General features: G+C 38.7%; 1 protein-coding gene and 1 long non-coding RNA gene across 6 annotated transcripts in view; one reads left to right on the top strand and one right to left on the bottom strand.

The window, feature by feature from the left end:
- Window positions 1-21,701, top strand: part of ANO4 (anoctamin 4) — a 416,845-nt gene that overhangs the window by 290,747 nt on the left and 104,397 nt on the right. For all 5 annotated transcript variants that reach the window (XM_045062224.1, XM_023257365.2, XM_023257364.2 and 2 more), the window contains one exon: window positions 16,438-16,544. In XM_045062224.1, coding sequence (XP_044918159.1) covers window positions 16,438-16,544 — 107 coding nt within the window. The remainder of the gene's footprint in view (window positions 1-16,437; window positions 16,545-21,701) is intronic.
- Window positions 9,538-12,669, bottom strand: LOC123386706. Its single transcript, XR_006601009.1, has 2 exons — window positions 12,332-12,669; window positions 9,538-9,795 (listed from the first exon to the last, which is right to left on the bottom strand). It is a non-coding gene; the product is annotated as an uncharacterized LOC123386706 (long non-coding RNA).

Here is a 21,701-nt window from a genome sequence, read left to right on the forward strand (position 1 = left end):
GACCATACGAACACCCTGGTCTCAGATTTCCAGTCTCCAGGAAATAAATTTCAGTTGTTGAGAAGCCACCCAGTCTATGGTAATTTGTTACAGCAGCTCTAAAGGCAGGACACATTGCCATTTCACATGTATCAGAAATGTATGCACATGTGTTTTCTAAACCCTGTCAACATGGGTAGCTAAAGCCATGCATTCTTCCAGCATGTACCTTTTTCTTATTTTCTGTTTGAAGTTTTTCTGGTGTTTTCATTGATCTGAAATCTTTAGAGAGTCCTTTAGGCAAAGAGATACTGATATTGATTTAGGTAGGATTAATGTTCTTTTAGTGCCCCCATGACTTACAGCTGTCTCCGAACACTTTTTTTATTGCAATCACTTATTCAGCATTAGGATACCCAATATGCAGGTTGTTTTCTATTGATCTGTAAAGTCAAGGGAAACCCATCTATATCCTGGAAAGTTTTATACTGAAATGAAAATGAAACCAGCCACACAGCCTGAGATTTGTGTTTCTGAAGATGATGTGGCTTCTTTTAAATAGAACATAACTTAATGCATCTAGTTTAAGAGGCAAAAGATGCACCCAGTCATGTGGGTAAAATGCACCATTGGGTGTCTGGAGACCCAGTAGTTAGTTAGCTGTGTTCTCTTAGTACTTGTAGGACCAACTATGAATTCAGTTACTTAGAAACCTTTTATTTTTTTGTCATTTATCCATCTGTAAATAGTTTTTTCATTTACCAACTCATTATTTCAATAATTTTTATTGAAGTATTATTAGCATACAATGTTATATTAGTTTCAGGTATACAACATATTGATTCAACAAGTCTATGCATTACTCAGGGCTCACCATGGTAAGTGTAGTCACCATGTGTCATCATATAACATTATTACAATATTATTGACTATATTCCCCATGTTGTATTTTACACTTCTGTGACATATTTATTTTATAACTGGAAGTTTGTGCCTCCTAATCCTCTTCACCTATTTTACCTATTCCCTCATCTCCTGTCCTATGGCAACCACCAGTTTATTCTCCATATTTAAGAGTCTGTTTTTTGGATTGTTTCTTCATTCATTTGTTTTGTTTTTTAGATTCCACATATAAAAGAAGTCATATAGTGTTTGTCTTTTCCTGTCTGACTTATTTCACTTAGCATAATACCCTCTAGGTCCATCTATGTTGTCACAAATAGCAAGATTTCATTCTTTTTTTATGGATGAGTAATATTCTATTGTATATATTTATTACCTGCTCTTTATCCATTCATCCATGGATAGGCACTTGAGTTGTTTTCATATCTTGGCTATTGTAAATAATGCTGTAATAAACATAGGGGTGCACATATCTTTTGAATTAGTGTTTTTATTTTTATTAAATATCTAGTCGTGGGATTACTGGGTCATCTGGTATTTCTATTTTTAATATTTTGAGGAAACTTCATACTATTTTCCACATTCCCACCAATAATGCATGAGGGTTCCTTTTTCTCCACATCTTCTCCAACATGTATTTTTCTTGTCCATTTGATTCTAGCCATTCTGGTAAGTGTGAGGTGATGTCTCATTATGGTTTTGATTTGCATTTCCTTGATGATGAGTGATGTTGAGCACCCTTTATTGTGTCTGTTGACCATTTGTATATCTTCTTTGGAAAAATGTCTGTTCAGGTTCTTTGCCCATTTTTAAATGAGATTAGGGAGTTTTTTGATTTGGTTCGGTTTTGGGGTTTTTTGGTTGTTTTTTGGTGTCAGGTTGAATCTATTCTTTATATATTTTAGGATATTAACTCCTTATTGGATATATCATTTACAAATAGCTTCTTCCATTCAATAGGTTGTCCTTTCATATTTTTGATGGTTTCCTTTGCTGTACAAAAGCTTTTCATTTTGGGGTATTCCCAATAGTTTATTTTTATACTCATTTTCCTTGCCTGAGGAGGCATATCTAGAAAAATGTTGCTATGGCTGATATCCAGAGATTACTGCCTATGTTCTCTTCTAGGATTTTTATGGGTTCAGATCTCACATTTAGGTCTTTAGTCAATTTTGAGTTCATTTTTTGTATGGTGTAATAAAATGGTCTAGTTTCATTTTTTTGCATGTAGCTTTCCAGTTTTCCCATTATCAGTTATTGAAAAAGACTGTCATTTTTCCATTGTATATTCTTGCCTCCTTTGTTGTAGATTAATTGACCATATAAGCATGGGCTTATTTCTGAACACTCTGTTCTGTTCCATGGATCTATGTGTCTGTTTTTGTGCCAGTACCATAATGTTTTGATTGTTACAGCTTTGTAGTATATCTTGAAATCTGAGATTGTGATACCTCCAGCTTTGTTCTTTTTTTTAAGATTGCTTTGGCTACTCAGGGTCTTTTGTGGCTCCATACAGTTTTAGTATCATTTGTTCTAGTTCTGTGAAAAATTCTCTTGGTATTTAGATAGGAATTGCATCAAGTCTGTAGATTGCTTTGGGTAGTATGGACATTTTAACAGTATTAATTCTTCCAGTCCATCATCATGGAATATCTTTCCACTTGTTGGTGTCATGTTCAATTTCTTTCATCAATTCATTCAACACATACTTTTAATATATTTTGTGCCAAGTATAATACTATAGTAGAGAATGTGATTTTGTGTTCATAAATATATTTATGTGTGCATATTTTTAATTTAAAATTTTAACTTGAGCATATTAAATTTGATGGGAAAGACACCATTTTACACACAAAATGGTAGAAAGGCAATGTAAAGCATTTATAGGAAAAGGGAAGATTTGCCAAATTTACATACAATAAAATAAGCGAGGGTTAGCATAAAGGGAAGAAAGGGAGCTAGGACTGCATCTGTGGATGGATTGCATACTGTGTAATTACACTGTGCATTACATCATCTGGAACAATGGTCAGTAGGAACAAGGGAGATCAGTGGGGAGCTCTGTGCTGCCTGTTCTTCCTTCATTCATTGTCTCATTTGACCTTTGCGACAACCCTGCAACATCATTTCATTGTCCTTGCTTTATAGAAGGTAGAATCCAGGGTCCTAAAAGTTAAACAGTTTGTCCAAGGGTACACAGTAACAAGCAGACTTTGGGGTCTGCTTAGAACCCAAATGTGCCTGACTTCAAACCCATGCCCCTTCCGTGATACACAGCCAACACTCATCAAGCAATCATTAGATATCAGGTTACTCATGAGACCAGTAGTAGTATTATATCCATTTAGAAATGGAGGAATGGAACAGAGAAGATAAGTCAGTTCAGGAAACCCTCCTGGACAGTCAGATTCCATAAGCTCACTCTTACTCTGTTAGCACACTCAAACCCAGGCTCTCATATTTATCTTCATTAGGATTTGGGGATGAAAGACAATAGATTTATCTCTTTTAAATCCACACTCTTAAATCTAAAGGAAGGGCAGACCTGCTTAGAAGAATTGTAAGGCTTGGGGCAAGAGTACAAGTGAAGCCTATAGACCATATGTCTAAATAATTAGAAGTAATAAATCATGTTAACAAGTACAACAGTTTCATTTTCTATCTTGACAAATACACCTGCATAAAGACCTGAATGTCTATGTTCTCGGGATTCTTGGAAACCCATTCCATTGGTGGAAAAATGGTTTCCCCCACACTCATGGCCTGCCCTCTTCTCTTCCTGTCCCCAGCTCCATCCCACCCTGAGGGGCCTCAGGCTCATGTGTGTGTACACCCCGGCCCCATGTCCACATGTCATTCATGTCCCCTGAAAACAGCTTGGATACTTGATAGGCATAGAATTGTCTCAGGTAGACCTGAGAGGCCCACAAAGACCCTAAAGTGGCCTAGGTGATTTTGGGGTCAGACTCTAGGTGGTCACTTCCTCTTTGCCTGGCCAATACCTCACCCTGTGGAAAGCAACCCATTGGGAGGCTGATTTATGAGCCCTCTAAAATCCAGGACCTGGGCAGGGTGCATCTTATATCTGAGAATGGTACTGGTTGGGCGAGGGGCAACGACCAGAGTTAAATCTATGGCTTTTGTGAATAGTATTTTATTCAAATGACTGCTAATTCAGAACCATGTCTTAGAAATGTTTTTATCCCTGGAGATAAATTTGATTCTTCTCATTTCCCACTTCACTCACCCCCAATACTACACCAACACCATAAGCTTTGTGTTTTCCACTACATATTGACCAGCCTTGACACTACCATCTTTTTCAGCACCCACCATCACCACTCACTCCTTTTGGTCCTAGCTCCTCCTTTCTGACCTCACTGCCACTGCCTTAGTCAAAGCAGCCACCAACTCTTGCATAAACAATTATAAGTTTGCTCAACTCCTTCATCTTTCCCTACTCCCATATCTATCCATCACACCCATGTAGCTGGGTCACATGCAAGTCTCCTACCATGGGCCTACATGGCACCTTAGAAGGACACCCTTCCTCTAAGAATTCACAGCCCACAGTTTGACAAGCAGAATATCGTGGATTTCCACCCTTCCTCATCCCTTTGCCAAGCACCTTTAGCAGTGAATAAAACACACTGCCACATGTAGCATTGCTTCCTTGCTTAAGAGCCTTCAAAGATTCCCTAGGCCCTTTGGGATTAAGTTCAAAGTCCTTAGCACGTGGCACACAAAACTGCTTTTTTTCCCCCTCCCCACCAGTCTCCTAGGCTGAATGGGCCAAATCCTCTACTACGTAGCAGTGGAGGCTACCTAACTATCCCACGACTGATGTTTTATCTTTCTAAAGTGTGCTCTTCCTCTCACTATCTGGTGAAAGCCTGTTCTCTCAGGATCTAGTTCAGATGTTGTCATTTCTTTTTAAGTTTATTTATTTTTCAGAGAGAGAGAGAGAGCACAGGTGAGGAGCAGAGAAAAAGGGGGAAAGAATCCCAAGCAGGCTTCAAACTGTCAGCACAGAACCCAGTGTGGGGCTGGAACTCAAAAACTGTGAAACCATGACCTGAACCGAAATCAAGAGTCGGATGCTTAACTGACTGAGCCACCCTGGTGCCCCGGATGTTGTCATTTTTATTAAACCCCTCGTGTCTCATGCAGATGGCATTAGACTTCTGGGCCCATTAGCCTTTGTAAATACTGTGATTATGCAGTGATTATATTGTACCACAACTATTTGTTTCCATATTGCACAAAGCACAGTTCAGCAGCCAAAAGTAATTAGCAGGGATTTCCAGTTTTTACTCAAGTTTCTCAAAGGACACAAAAAAGAAGCCAAGTACGTGGTCTCAGCAACCATTGGCTAGCATCATTTCTTCTTCCTTCATACCCTGTCTTCACACCCTCTGACAGAAACATCCCTCCTCCACTGAAGCCTCCACAGCCTAAAGTTCCTCTCCTCCCCACAAACCTCCTCCCTCTCTGCCATCACTTTGCTATGTGGACTGGCATAGCTTATCCACAAGGGAGGAAAAAAATCCATCCTCTTCAGGACAGAGTAAATTAAGCCATAGATTACAGGATTGTCTTTGTTGGGTTAGAGACTGTGCCCGTCAGATTACACTAGGTTCTGCTGCACTGACATTTCTCAAATCCCAGTGTCTTACTCAAAGCAGCTGATTTATTTCTTGTTCACATAGCATACTAGCTGTGGGTCAGCTGAAGCTCTGCTTTCCATGTCTTCTCATGGAACATTGGCTGATGATGCAGCCTGTACCTAAGACATGCATTCTCATGGAAGAGGGAAACGGTAATGGTAGAGCCACACATGGTAGAGCTCTTCAAAGTTCTGCTCACATATGCCATAATCACTTCTGCTTATATTCCATTGGCCAAAACAAGTCTTATGGCCAAGCATGGTAATGGGGTGGGAAATTAGACTTCTCCCCAGGAAAAGGGACTGCAAGTCCATGATAATGGGTAGTGATATATAATCTTCACAAAGAAAAACAGCAAATTGGAAATAATAAAGCAATCCACCGAGGAATACCTTATGTTAATAGTATTTTGTACCTATATAACACTTTAGTCTATGAGCTCTTCTAGGGTGCAGAGATCTTGCACTGTTTTACTTTGTTTTAAATACCTTCCATATTTTTAGGAAAGAAAGTTTCTATACAAATTAGCAAAGACAAGCAGAAGAAAGGGGAAAAAATTCTGTAGGGTAGAAATCAGACTTGGAATTTAAATATTTTGAAATATAAATTCAGAAACCATGTTGATACCAAGGTGATATTCCTGTCAGATTAACAAGCAGGATAGGTGGGTGGTCGTTTATGTGGTATGTGATTTCAGATAGAGAAAGAGAGAGAGAGAGGGTCCCTTTCCCAAAGAATCTTTCTTTTTCTAGCTCCCTGGACCTCTCAGGCTCTCCTCGGGAAAACTGAAACCCAGCAGTTATTTTAGCAGAAATTAATGTGGGGAATCTGTTACATAAGCATTGGAGAACTAAAATGTCACAAAGCGAGCACTGAGTCTACACAGATATTAACTACAGGAGGTACAGGAAGCAGCATATTGCCCCTAGGGCTAGAGGGTCCAGAGGAAGAGGTTGGGTTTATCAGAACCTTGAAGCTCAGAGAAGGTTGCCCCCTGGAGCTAACCCCCCATGCCTCTGAGGAGAAAATGCTGCCCTGCCTGTGCTAGTACCTCTGGGGTACAGGGCAATGCAGTGTCTAGTTTGGGGTGTTTATTTTTTAAGATGGAAACTGGAACCAACTGCCACTGTGAGGTTGAAGAATCACTGCTGGAGCAATATTGACAGGACAATGGGCAAACAGGAAAGACCAGATCCTTTCACTCCATTTGTTCCCCTTCCAGTCTGCTCGTAGGACCCCCTACTGGCAGAACCTTATCAGAGAGCCAGCCACAAAGTAGGACTGTAGTTGGCAGAGTCCCTGCTCCAGCATTATAGAGGAGGGTATAGAAGAGAGAAGCTAGGAGAGAACTCAGGGACTGGAACATCTCCCTAATATCTGGAATTTTACAGTATGAACTTTAATCCTTTGGCTAAAGTCATCTGTATTTGAAATAAATGTACCTTTTGGCGGGGGTGGCTCAGTGGGTTAAGCATCTGACTCTTAATTTCGACCCAGGTCATGATCTCACAGTTGTGAGATCGAGCCCCACCTCTGCACTGTCAGGGAGGAGCCTGCTTGGAATTCCCTCTCTCCCTCTACCCAACCCTCCCCCCCCCACTCTCTCTCTGTCTCTCTGTCTCTCTCTCTCTCTCTCAAATATAAATAAGTGTAAGTAGGTAAATAAATTAACTAAATGTCCCTGGGAAAGATTAAAAGTTTCAATGTTATTCTTCATTTATACCCCATAATGAGTAAGCTTATCAGCTCTTTTTTAGAGAGCCAAAAATAAAGAAGGGGAGGAAGAAAGAGCTAAGAGGGGGTACTTTGGCTGTAGCAGGAATAGACAAAGGATCTCACTAAGATGGGAGAGGGAGGTAAATGTCAAAAAAGAAAAAAGATTGGGGAATTATGGAAAATAAATTTTACCAACTTTGAAGTTTTATGGATGCTTGGCAGGTTTCTAGATCTTTGCTGACTACAGCAATATAGATGAACCACAAGAAAGACAGATCTGTCCCTTTGGTCAGCACTCAGTCCTGCTCAGCTCTAATAAGGGAATATAAAAATAAGACCCATCACCAAGACCAGACTAAGACAGTGGCCACAGATGAATCACTGGATGATCAATTTATGCAGTGACAATTGCCTCAGTAATTCAGGCAAAACCTTACTATCGACTCAATTACAGTAGCACCCTAATTAGTAGAAAGCTGAGGCCTGGGTTATTCTAAATTGGATTTTTCTGCTCTGAGGATTAATTATGAAATCACTAGGTCTCCAAACTTGTTTTTATGGATTTAAAACAAATGATTTCCTCTTCATTCTGTCTCACTTTTCAATGGGAAATAACAGTGATCTCTAAGAAATTTAAATACCGCAGTGCTTTCATGTTTTCCTTCTGAATATCCATTTCCATTCAGTCGGCATCAGGCACTCGTTCTGTGGCAGGCACTGTGTAGGGCTAGACGAGGATGAATGAATCCCAGTTTCTGTCCTTAAATTAAGGCTTAGTGGCTGAGCCCACACAGGCTCTGGAGTCTGTGAGACCTGGGCCCCAAATCGCAGCCCTGCAACTCATGAACTGTATGACTCTGAGCTTCAGTCGTATCTTGAGTATTTTTTCACAATTACAATAACTTTCTGAGCATAATTATTATTTTCAATGTTTCCTCACTCCACATAGCCTCATATATTCTAACACATTACTTTCTGATTATTTTTACTCTCTTCATTATTCTCTATCTTTTATAGATACCCAGTTATCTTTCGCTGACTATCCATGCTAAAGAATAGGAAATGCAAAACTCGAGTAGAATTTCAGAGTAATGGGTGGGACCTATCAACTTGTAGCTTTGTTGTAGGGAAATGGCTGGGGGGGTTTCAATTTTGGAGTCTCCAGTCTATTCCTCTTCAGATCTTCCATCTTTAAGCTGGTCAGATTCCCCAGAGAAGTCTCTGCCAGCGTTCTCCCTGGAAAGTCAAAACCTGGTTGCCAATGTTCTGGAGCCTAAGTGAATGAAGAGAGCTGGGAATCTCAGCTTCCAGGATGCAAGTATTCACTTGGTCCTCTAGATTTCAGGATGGCTCCCCTACCCCTAACCATCTCTGGTATCTTACAGTTCAGGGGTTGTATTATTACCCTATGCAAAGAAAAAAAAACTCTCCAAGTTTCTGTGAAAATACAAGTGAAGCTCTGAGGATCTACCTTCTTCCTAAATGGCTTTCAACCAATACTTATTTTAGCACCCCCTTCGCCCCACTTCTAGAGGCCCCTGATGCCCCAGTTCTTAAGATTTTATGAGATTTTGTAGAGTATAAATATGATTGTTCTTGGTCTTGTCCAGAGCTGGTTTAGGATTCTGTTACCACCTGTCTGTCCGCTTTTCACATTCCAGCATTTTGTTGCTGTTGCTTTCTGCTGTCTTTGTTCCTTGAGGATTTATACCTGTATGTAAACACACACACACACACACACACACACACACACACACACACTACTGTTATTTACATGGGGTTTTGAGAGAGAGCCAAATTAAATGCAAGTGTTTAATTTTCCATTTTACCTGAAAGTCTCATATTTATTGGTGTTTAAAGTTCAAATAGAAAAAATGATGTCATGAAGTACAATTAGAAATGACCAATGGAATAAGAAAAATGTGTTCACATTGCTTTAGATTTCACCCATTTATCACCTTAATCCTACAAAGAGGCTTTAAAATCTTCACCAAATGGTCAGAACTCTGAATATTATGTATATCACATATTTGGTCTGATAATTATCTCCTCCTTTTACTCCTAACAATTACACTTAAGAAGTTAGATATTGCATTATGGTGCCTAAAGCCAAAAAAATATTCTCAAAATAGGCCTTGTCACATAAAAAAATTAATTGGTTGCTTTGTTCCTACTTAGATTTTCATTAATTTGAGGACATAATTTAAGTGACAGTTAACTGTATAACCTTTGCATCTCCTTGTTAAAAAACAAATCTCTATTTAAAAGTATAATTGAGAAAGTTTTCTGAAATATTTATTTTAAGGCATTAGCTTTCACTTTTCTTTTTGTATTATGAATTAATACAACTAGCCATCAGAAAAGACTGGCATATTGGTCACGGATTGCTACATAACAATCTACCCAAAATTTAGTAACTTAAAACCCATTTTACTTGTGCATGATTCTTTTGTTTCAGCAATTATGCTGGGTTAAGCTGGTCAGTTCTTCCACTGGTTCCATTTAGAGTCAATATGTGGTTGCAGTCATTCTGTAAGGAAAGATAGACAAGGAACATGTAGATACATCTCCTCACCCCACCCCCCAAAATTCAAAAAGTAAAACAAGAAAAAAAATAAAACAAGGTAATGGAAGAGAGAGTGTGACTTTCAGGGCATGACAGTAACTGTCTTAGCTAACATATTCAGGAGGTGACAGTTAAGTTGAGGCCCAAATGTTGGAAAGAAACAGGTTGTGCAAAAATCTAAGGATCACATGAGCTAAAGTCCTGGGTAGTGGCAAGTTGAGTTTTTTCAAGGGCAGAAGAAAAGACAATGTTGCTGGTTTATAATGAACAAGTGGAAGAGGAGAAGAGATAAGTACACTGGCATAGGGAGGACCAGACCATAGGAGAAGCAGTAGACCTTGGAAAGTAGTTAGGCTTTATATCAAATCTGTGGGAAGTTGGTGAAGAGTTTTAAGCAGAAGAGAGATGAGATTTTATTTATGTTTTAAAATATCCTTGCTATGTAGAGAATGAACTAATGGGAGGAAGTGAAATTGGAATAGTCAGGAAACTCTCACAGTGCTCTTAGAAACACCTTCAGCGCAGTGAGGGTGGTAAAGGATCAGATTCAGGATGACATTTGGGAAGAACAAAAACTTGATTGGAGATTGGACATGAGAGAAAGAGAGGATAGAGTATGCATCTCAAGTTTGTTACTTGAGAAATTAGATGTGTCAGTGCCATTTTTTTAAGATGGAAAAGATGAGGAGGAAAGGAGATTTTTACTTTACAAGGGTATAGATCAAGAGTTCTTTTTGGGATATATTGGCTTTGAATTGTCTCTTAGACTCATATGGAGTCCTGTCATCTACCAACTAGGTTTGATGATCTACCTCAGTACTTTATAGTGTCGCTTTGTGATTAACCCCATCGTTGGGCAACTAAGACATAATGACCCTCATTTTCCTGACAAGTAACTGTGTCCCAAAGAAACTCAATGGCTTCCCCAAGGCCACACAGCTGAAATGAAGACTTGAACCCAAGACCTGTATGCAGTCCTGTAGGGCATTTTTACCCCTTGCCCAATCTCCTCCTCCAGTTTTTGTGGTCAAAGGGAGATGCCAGATAAGGATACCATTATTGAGGCTTTGCCCACATGCTCAAATTGTCATCCATATTTGAGGCAATATTCTACTAGCCACATGTGAGTATTTATATTTTGATTTTATTTAGTTAAAATTAAGTTAAAGTAAAAATTTACCTTCCTTTTTGTTTATCCACAGTTTAAGTGTTGAGTAGCTACATGTGACTAGTGGCTACCATATTGGATAGCATAATTAAAGAACATTTTTCATCATCTCAGAAATTTCTATTCAATAATACTAGACTCTACATAATTCATACCAAGTTAATTGTGAAAAAAGTCATATTCCAATAGCTATTGCCTAAGAAGAAAGTTTTTTAAAAAACGAGGTGGCATTTGCTTTAAAAGTAACACATTTCACAATAATCTTTAATTTCATACACAGCTGTAATGAACACCTTTTCCCAATTCACACCCTTGATTCTTTGTGTATTTCTCATTTTTCCTAATAAGAATAGAGGCTTCTCTGAGGAGAGAAGCTAGGTTCTTTCCACCTTTGCATTACCCTCATTCAAAATAAATACATGCATAACATTCACACCCCTTCATACCCACCACCCACCTCACATATAACACCCTCAGCTAACAGTTCTTTGCACAGAACAAGAAGAATGTTTACAACCAGCCACTGCTGTGGCCGGTTGGCTTCAGGAGAACATAAAACAGTGCAAATAACCACAGCTTTAGGGAGTCTATAGCTAAAACCTAATTTCATGGCATATTCTATTCCAAGTTTTTGCCCTTTCTAGCAGGGAGGAGATTGGGAGGCTCATCAGGTAAAACTGAAGGCTGCTTATCTCTGGAGGGTGGGGACCTTGGAGGGGAGATGGTGGGAACTTGAGATTTGCCTATTACTTGATGAGGAGGTGAGCAGGGCCTTCCTCACATGGTAAGATGAAAGTGTCCAGAAAATCCCGTTCACACCCACATATATACAGGCAGGCATGTGCTCTCAGCAGTTCCTTTCACAAATGAATGGGAAAATTTGGAAGCGACAGATGGGTTTTGAATCCTTCCTCAGTTGTATGACTTCAGGTATATTACTATTACATAAACACTCTAAAGAGTAGGAGAAGGAGATGTATGTGTAGAGCCTTGATCACATAATTATTCCTCTTCTCACCCTCTAGGGTGAAGGGGAGAATAAACCCAGAAAGAAATTGCATTTTCCCTTTGGCATTTTTTTAACAAGAGTGCCTGGGTGGCTTAGTCGGTTAAGTTTCCAGCTTCGGCTCAGGTCATGATCTCACCATTCATAGGTTCAAGCCCTGTTTTGGGCTCTGTGCTGACAGCTCAAACCTGGAGCCTGCTTCAAATTCTGTCTTTCCCTCTCTCTGTCCCTTCCCTGTTCGTGCTCTGTCTCAGTCTCTCAAAAATAAATAAATGTTAAAATTTTTTAATAAAAAATATTTCATGTTTTTTATAGGGGGTATTTACATAAAAATTTCCTAAGTGTGTCAGTGAAGTTTCCTTCCTTTCCAGGCACCTAGTTCTCCCAGAGGCAGCTAGTATTTCCAGATGTCTATGTGCCCATTCCATATTATCCTGTGCATGTGCAAGCAAATAAATACGTCATTACACTTATATCTTCCTTATATATGTGTTTTTCTCTTTGATACAAATAGCTGTGTGACTATTTTAAATCTTATTTTCCCCTATAGTATCTTGAAGATTTTTTTATATCTACCCTGAACACCTTCAGTCTCTTCACAGATTCAGAGTATTTCATTGTAGAATTGTACAATAACTTGTTTATCTTAACGCCCACTGATGAATTGTTTAGGTCATTTTTAGAATTTTGCTGTTATAACCCATGCCATAATGAATGTTTTTGGTTATCTGTCACTTTGCACATGGGTAAAGTGTATTTGTAGAATAAATTTCTAAAAGAATTGCTGGTCAGAAGATATGTATATATTATATATAACATAATTATATAGTTATTAATGTAATTAGCCTATATATAATTTTGATAGATGTGGTCAAATGACCCTTGTAGAATTTGTACTAGTTTTCTGACCCATCAGTAATGTATGAAAGCAGAGTTTCTAAGCCTTTGTGGATCCCTGATACCTCTGAGACTGAGCTCCCAAGTTTTATGTTTACTGTAACAGCTCAGCTTACATAATGCATGCATGTGTGCATGCATGTATGTGTGTGATTTTATTTGAAGAAAGTTGTTTTGGCTATGTTACTAAGGAAGACTTGAGAACAAGGATGTCAAGAAACATCATTGTGCCTTCTCTTAGCCCTTCAGTTTGAAAGGGTGACATAGAAAATGAGATTGTTCCACATCCTGTAAGAAAACCCTTTGGCAGCATAGAGAGAATGGTTCAGGTGGTAGCTGGAAAGATTAAATGGGTGGAAGTATTTCCAGGAAGCAGTAAGTAGCTGCCAAGTTATAAAGAGGTGATATTTATTCTCATAGCCCCAATGTTAACAAGTGTTCTCCAGAAGGTCAGCTCATTTGAGCCAGTTGTCAACCCCTGTATTAGTGCTGGAAGTATAGAGATGAGCATGGCTAGTCCTTGCCCTCAAGTTCATCCAGAGAAGTCAGGCATGTAGTCAGGCAAATTCTCTATGATGTCATAGAAGCAACAGCAATGATGACAGCTAACTCTGAGAGCTTATTAAGCACCAGACAGTGAGGTTCTCCAATGCTCGTCATCTCACCTGATTCTACAGAAATGCCATGAGAGTGATTACGGTGTTATCCCCATTTCACAGATGAGGAAACCAAGATTCAGGGAAGTTGAGGGAGAGTCCCAATACCACATAGTATGTGACAGAGCTAGGGTTTAGTCTGTGGACTGTCTCACTTCAAAGTCTTAAAGGGAATAAGGGGTAATGTTAGAACTTAATGCTCATCTTCCTCTTCTATTAAATGGTTTTCTCCTTTCTCTTGTTATGACACCAAATTACTTTTCAGGGGAGGGGGGAGGGGGTCAAGGAAGACCCTTGGAGATGTGTCCTGAATCGATGCTCAAAGAATGACTAGAAGCAAGGAAAGCATTCCAGGCAAAGCAGCTCTTGGGCTGATCACAAGAGTCAGCCCTCAGGAATCAGGAGGTTTCTGACAAAGGGAGATGAGTGGAGTGGGTAAGAGGGCAGCCTCTGGAGCCACACTGCCTGAGTTTAAATCCTAGCTCTCCCCCTTAGTTGAGTGACTTTGGGTGCATCATTCACCTTCTCTGATTCTTCACCTGTAAGATGGATCTATAAAATATTATGTCCTGCGTTATTGTAAGGATTGAATGAGTTAATGTACCTGGAACATTTAGAATAGTGCTTGGCATGTGCCCTATATATTTGTTCCCACTGTAGAATCTCCAAGCTCCAGGTACAACCTAGATATAAGGAAGAGGAAAACAAAATTTTGAAGCTCATCTGTGGTGCTTATTATAGAGAACTATTACATGAGCTCACAAAATGTAATGTGGTACTATAAAAGGAGGAGAAAGTAGAAAACTGTTTAATGGAGGAGGGACATGGGCTTTTAGGCCAGAATTGTCCTGTCAAGGATGGTCATGCTTATCAGCTTTCAGTTATCATCTAGTATTGTGAGTCAAAAATGGGCTTTTTTATTTGTCTATTTCTTCATGGCATCTTTATTTGGTATTAAAATGAGATGGTCTGTCTTAAAGAAGGTGGAAAAGCAGAGGAAGATAAGATAAAAGGAACTGCATTCAATGTAACTTTTGGTTTCCTCTCTTCCTCTTTGGTGCAATAAAATGTTTTCAGAAAACCTTGAAGAAAATACAAGATAAGCTCTGCAGCTTTCTAATTCACCCACATGGCATTTATCTGTCATCCACCAAGTCAAATTACTTTTTCTGAGAACAGTTTTCTATAACATAATCCTGGGGAGTTAAAAGTGAGAGGAAAAATACTTCTCCAGGGAATCAGCTCACATGATTTATATTTTATCTTCATATTCTTTGGCCTTTCTCCCCTTTTTATGTTATCCCAAATTCATGTTCCCAGGTGTTCCCAAACTAAACCCTATGCCCAGACTATCTTCTGTAGGCCAGTTTTATTTTTTCCTTCCACCATCTGAACAACTCTTGGAAATCTATCTACTTGAAGAAAAACATTGAATAACAAATTTCCCCAACATTAACCCCAAAGGCCCTCAGTTACTACAATTCAGAAACCTGTACCTGTATTTGTACCAGCCACTCAATAGATCCTGGGGCTACAGAAATTAGTGCGATTAAGCCTTGTGTCCTGAATGAGTTCACAGTCTTGTGTGAGATACAGACCTGCAAAGAGAGGTTGATTCTGCCTATCTCAGCCATACAATCATGTTCATTTCCTTTATGGCTTGTCTTCCCCCCTAGACTGTAAGCCTCTCAAAGACTAAGTTTTTATCTGTTTTGTTTACTACTGTGTAATCAGTACCCTAGATAGTGCCCTCAATAAACATTTGTTGAATGAATGAGTGAATGAATGAATGAAAACAAATGAATTACAACATAGAATAATCAGTAAACTGATGTGCTTACAAGAGAAGAAGGAGCACAGAGGAGGGAGTACTGAACTCTTGCCGGGGAGCAGTGGAGTTGGAGGGGTGAGGAGGCCTGCTGGGGGAGGTGACTTCTGAGCTTGGTTCTGAAGGTAATGGCTGCCAACCTTGATATGCCTTGCATGGTGTCTGACTCAGAGGAGGTACCCAATAAAAGTTTTCTGAGTTAACAAACTTTACAATTTATGAAGCAGTTATACTTACAGTATCACTAATATTGTACCACTTATCACTTAACATATCCTGGGAAGGGAGGACATGGCCACTTCATGCTGGATTATGTGGTTTTGGAAGCTCTGTCACCTGAAAAACCTCTCAGTAGGGTAGGGACATCTGGAAAACCCAGTGTCTTGGTGTGTGATCCCTGTAAGAAACTTTAGAGTCTGGGTCAGCCACTGGCTGAGAAAGAAAGCAATTTTAAGTATTGCTTTAGGAGAGGAGTCCCATCCAGCAAGGCGCATGGGAATGGAACAGACAGAGGCCCTGAGCCAGACCAGAGCTTATTACCTAACTTCCATATCTACCACCCAAACCAGCTTGAGATCTTAAAATTTCTGAAAAATCAGGTGGTTGACATGACAGGGAAGGAGGTGGGTTAGAAGACAAGAGGAGATAAAAACAAAATAAATTTTTGGTTGAATTTATCTAATGACCTTACTGAGGGGAAAAAAACAATGATGACAACAACCAAAAAAACAAACAAACAAACAACAACAACAAAAAACAAGATATGAGGCCTAGACTTACTACTAGTTTATTTTAAGGATTCTTAATTGTTTTTAGCTCCAGCTCCTTCCTGACATAATTATATTAATGCTCAGGAGACTAAGAACCAAAACTACTGAGGTTGTGAGCCTCCTGCCTCTGGTGTGATTTCTGGGCTCTCTCATGCTATTCCAGACCCACCCTCCGTGACTGATTGAAGACACCTTTGTATGAGTAACACCAAATTATGTCAAAGATTAGATTCATCACCTCCAATTAACCTTCAGCTTGTGTTTTCAATATGTGTGTGCAGCTTCATCATACACAACAAAGACACTTTCTTCAACAATGCCACAAGAAGTAGAATCGTACATCACATTTTACAAAGAATAAAGTATGAAGAAGGAAAAAACAAAATTGGTAAGTAGCATATTAGTATAATAAGCTACATTTGATTTGGGAGATTACAGACTTTTTTTCCTTTGGTTTTATAAAGTGTATATCAATTCTATAACTTCTCATGATTTATAAAACCTCTACTCCCCTGATGGATAACTCACAAGTGTAAAACCTTAATAGCACCCTTAGATCTTTTAAAAATAGCATGTTATCTCATGTATGTAAGATCAGGGAAAAATTCTCTTAGTTCAATAAATATTTATGGTGTTCCCATTATGTGCCAGGCAGTGGGCTAGATGTTGGGGGAGATGGGCATGGTTATCTTCTGGAGCATATGTTCAAGAAGTTAAAAGCCAGCAATAAACAAATAAGTAAATACAGTGAATAACATGAAGAAATTGAAATGGGTGATCTTAGAGAGATAGACTGGCAAGGGGTGGAGGGTGGAGATCAAGATGAGATGGAGTGGTCAAAGGAAGCTTCACTGAGAAGCCAGGATTTGAACTGATACCTGATGACAAGAAGGGGACAACATGGGAAGATAGCGGGGGAGTTGTTCTAGGCAAGTGCAGAGATGAACTGTCACACATAAGGAAATTCTCCAAGTAATCACTTCCTCCATTAAATAACTTCCATTATTCTTTTTTTTTTAAATGAAATTTATTGTCAGATTGGTTTCCATACAACACCCAGTGCTCATACCAGCAGGTGCCCTCCTCAATACCCATCACCCACTTTCCCCTCCCTCCCACCCCCATAAACCCTCAGTTTATTCTCAGTTTTTAAGCGTCTCTTATGGTTTACCTCCCTCCCTCTCTAACTTTTTTTTCCCTTCCCCTCCCCCGTGGTCTTCTGTTAAGTTTCTCAGGATCCACATAAGAGTGAAAACACATGGTATCTGTCTTTCTCTGTTTGACTTATTTCACTTAGCATATTCTTATATATGTATTTTATTTTTCATTTTATTTAACTTCATTTTTAAATTCCACTATAATTAATATACAGTGTTGTGTTAATTTCAGGTGTACAATATAGTTATTCAACAATTCTATGCACAGTGCTCATCATAATAAGTGCACCTTAATCCCCTTTGCCTATTTCACACACACACACACACACACACACACACACACACACACACAGTAACTACTAAGTTGTTTCTGTAATTAAGAGTCTATCATTTGGTTTGTCTCCTTTATTTCTTTGTTTTGTTTCTTATATTCTACATATAAGTGAAATCATATGGTTTTTGTCTTTCTCTGACTTCACTTAGTATTATACCCTCTAGATCCATCTATGTTGTTGCAAATGGCATGATTTCATTCTTTTTTAATGGCTGAGTATTATTCTAGTGTGTGTGTGTGTGTGTGTGCACGTGTGTGTGTGCACGTGTGTGTGTGTGTGTGTAAATATATGAACGCACAACGCATCTGTATCCATTCATCTATCAATGGACATTCACAATTCATATTTGGGACTTTTTTATGAGAACCTTTCCATATTATTTTATCACATTTTCTACATTATTAAACAGATTATCATCTATCAGGAGGATTTGGGTGGCTTTGTCCTTATTTCTGTCCAAACAAGCTTTTTATCAGTAGTTTGAATAATGACCTATATCACTCAGGATCTAGTCAGGAGACAAAAATCACACATAATTTTTATAGGGAAAATTTAATATAAAAACTATGACAGAGGATTGGAGTAATCAGGGATTGGCTAGTAAAGGGTAAAGAGAACTCTAAAGGATAAAGAAATAGCAGATATTAAGGGTATCTACCACTTTTGGGAAGACTCCCCCCAGCAAAGCTGTGATTCAGACTCTGCTGGAAATGGTGCGGCTGTGGTTCACTAGGTGGCAGAGCAGTGTTCTGGAGTTGCTGGCAGAAATTGCCTGGAGGGGCTCCAGGGAAGCCATTCATTGGGAGGTGTTGCACCAACAGCACTGCTCTGTGAAACTGTTTAAGGAAATACCTGCCCTTGGGGCAATACCATGTGCTACCGGCCACCATGCGCTGCAGGAAGTTGGTGCCATAGAAGCCATGTGTTGCAGAAGCCTGCTGAGGGGAGCATACTGGTACCAGGAAGGCAAACTCCTTACTCTTCCAGAGTCCTTCCAGTGCCCTCTACTGACAAAGCCTAACATTGTACAGCCTGGTAAAGAAATATTTACAAGGTCCAGCTCCATTATTGCAAAGTAGGCAATGAAAATATATTTGGAATTAAGAGGCAAATAAATTGATACCTGGTATATGGCTTAAACAGCCTGCCCATCAAGCTTTCAGGTCGGGTGGACTCTGGAGGGATGCATTAAATATGTTTGTCTTTGGAGTCCAGAGCATAAGAGATCTCAGTGATCTGGAAATCTTAGCCAAATCCAACAAGGTGACATTTAATAGTTTGTAAATGTAAAGTCCTACACTCGAATTCAGCAAAACAACTCCCCTGGTACAGTGTGGGAGAAATGTTGCTCAACAACATCATGAGAGGAACAGACTTGAGAGGCTTAGTTGAATGCAAGCTCAGTGAGTCATTAGTATGGTGAAGCTGCCAAAAACTGCTTTGATCCCAAGCTGCATAAATTAAAATATAATACAGAGAAAATGAGAGCTATCTAGTCCAAATCTGAAAACACCTGAAATAATAAGTTCAGTGAGAGTCTATGTAGGTGGGTATCGTAAAATTGAACCTGATTTAGGTCTTTATTAACTTCAGTGGGGTTGTGGGTTAGCACATCTTTATATTTTCTGCAACAGTCAACCATCCTTGAGACACATCCTCTCCACAAAGTCCTCCATGACCATTCCAGCTTGAAGGTACTCTTTCTTCTTCCTGTGAATTCCAATGGCAACTACTTCTGGAATGTTTATTTAATAAGCAACCATGTACAACTCTTCTTTCATTATATTGAATTCTTTATTTTCAATGATATTACGAAAATTCTACCATGCAAAAAGAACCACCATTAATATTTTGGTGTATTAAATAACTTAAATAAAAGAAAGGATAAGAACCATATGATCTTCTTAATAGATGCAGAAAAAGCATTTGACAAAGTACAGCATCCATTCTTGATAAAAACTCTCAACAAAGTAGGGATAGATGGAACATACCTCAACATCATAAAGGCCATATACGAAAGACTCATGCTAATCTCATCCTCAGTGGGGAAAAACTGAGAGTCTTCTCCCTATGGTCAGGAACAAGACAAGGATGTCCACTCTCACCATTACTATTTAACATAGTACTGGAAGTCTTAGCCTCAGCAATGAGACCACAAAAAGAAATAAAAGGCAGCTAAATCAGCAAGGAAGAAGTCAAGCTTTTACTATTTGCAAACAAAATGATACTCTATGTAAAAAACCCAAAAGACTCCACCAAAAATTGCTAGAACTAATACATGAATTCAACAAAATCACAGGTTATAAAATCAATGTACAAAAATCTGTTGCATTTCTATACATCAGTAATGAGGCAGCAGAAAAAGAAATCAAGGAATCAATCCATTTGCAACTGCACCAAAAACAAGAGACCTAGGAACAAACCTAACCAAAGAGGTAAAAGACCTGTACTCTGAAAACTATAGAAAGAAATTGAAGAGGGTACAAAGAAATGGAAATGCATTCCATGCACATGGCTGGGAAGAACAAAGATTGTTAAAATGTCTATACTATCCAAAGCAGTCTACACATCTACTGCAATCCCCATCAAAATACCACCAGCATTTTTCACAGTGGTAGAAAAAAAACAATTGTGAAATTTGTATAGAACCACAAAAGACCCCAAATAGCCAAAGCAATCCCAAAAAAGAACGAAACTGGAGGCATCATGATTCCAGATTTCAAGCTATTTTATAAAGCTATAGTCATCAAGACAGTATGGTACTGACACAAAAACAGATCAATGGAACAGAATTAGAAAACTCAGAAGCGGACCCACAATTATATGGTCAACTCATATTTGACTAAGCAGGAAAGAATTTCCAATGGAAAAAAGGCCGTGTCTTCAACAAATGGTGTTGGGAAAACTGGACAGCAACATGCATAAGAATGAAATCAACCACTTTCTTATACCATATACAAAAATAAATTCAAAATAGATTAAAAAAACCTAAATGTGAGGCAAGAAACTATCAAAATCCTAGGGGAGAATACAGGCAGCAACTTCTTTGACCTCAGCTATAGCAACTTCTTAACTAGACACGTCTCCAAAGGCAAAGTAAACAAAAGCAAAAATGAACTGTTGGGACTTCATCAAAATAAAAAGCTTCTGCACAGCAAAGGAAACAATCAACAAAACTAAAAGGCATCCTATGGAATGGGAGAAGATATTTGCAAATGACCTATCAGATAAAAGGTTAGTATCCAAAATCCATAAAGAACTCCTCAAACTCATCACCCAAAAAACAAATAATCCAGTGAAGAAATGGGCAGAAGACAGGAATAGACTCTTTTCCAAAGAAGACATACATATGGCCAGCAGACACATGAAAAGATGCTCACCATCACTCATCATCAGGGAAATGCAAATCAAAACCTCAGTGGGATACCACCTCACACCTGTCAGAATGGCTAAACTCAACAACATAAATATTATATTAATTACTTTTTAAATATGTATCCCCTATTTGCTCATGTAATTTTAACAAACAAGATATATTACACTTCCCTTTTATCATAACTTTTTCAGTTAACATTGTATCATAAAAATGCTAGGAAAGAAATGAGCAGAAGTGAAATGATTATGATAGTAGCTATTCTGAATTATTTCATAAAATACAAATTTTTAAAAACAGTGCCTTCGCTAATATTGGTGCTATAACTTGCAACACATCTCACAATTTATTATAACATGCTAGTGTATTGAGACTGTAGCTAAAAACTGCTAGTCTGGACAGTAAGCTCTTTAGTTGTAAATACGCTGCCTTATTCATCTTCGTATCATCATTGCCTAGCACACTCTCTGGCATGTAGTATGAGTGCTTCTTGAACTGAATTGAAAATGTTTTAAACACAATGTCTAATCATCAGCATCCTTAGACAGTAAAAAAATTGTGTACAATGAGGCCATTCATCAATAACTTAACTTTTGCATCTCAAAATGTGAGCTATTTTTACAAATAGCCAAGATGAAGACCAAAGGACAGAGACAGTGATTTGTAAATATTCTGGAGGA

This window comes from Felis catus, chromosome B4 (genome assembly GCF_018350175.1).
Source record: "Felis catus isolate Fca126 chromosome B4, F.catus_Fca126_mat1.0, whole genome shotgun sequence".
NCBI classification, from domain to species: domain Eukaryota; kingdom Metazoa; phylum Chordata; class Mammalia; order Carnivora; family Felidae; genus Felis; species Felis catus.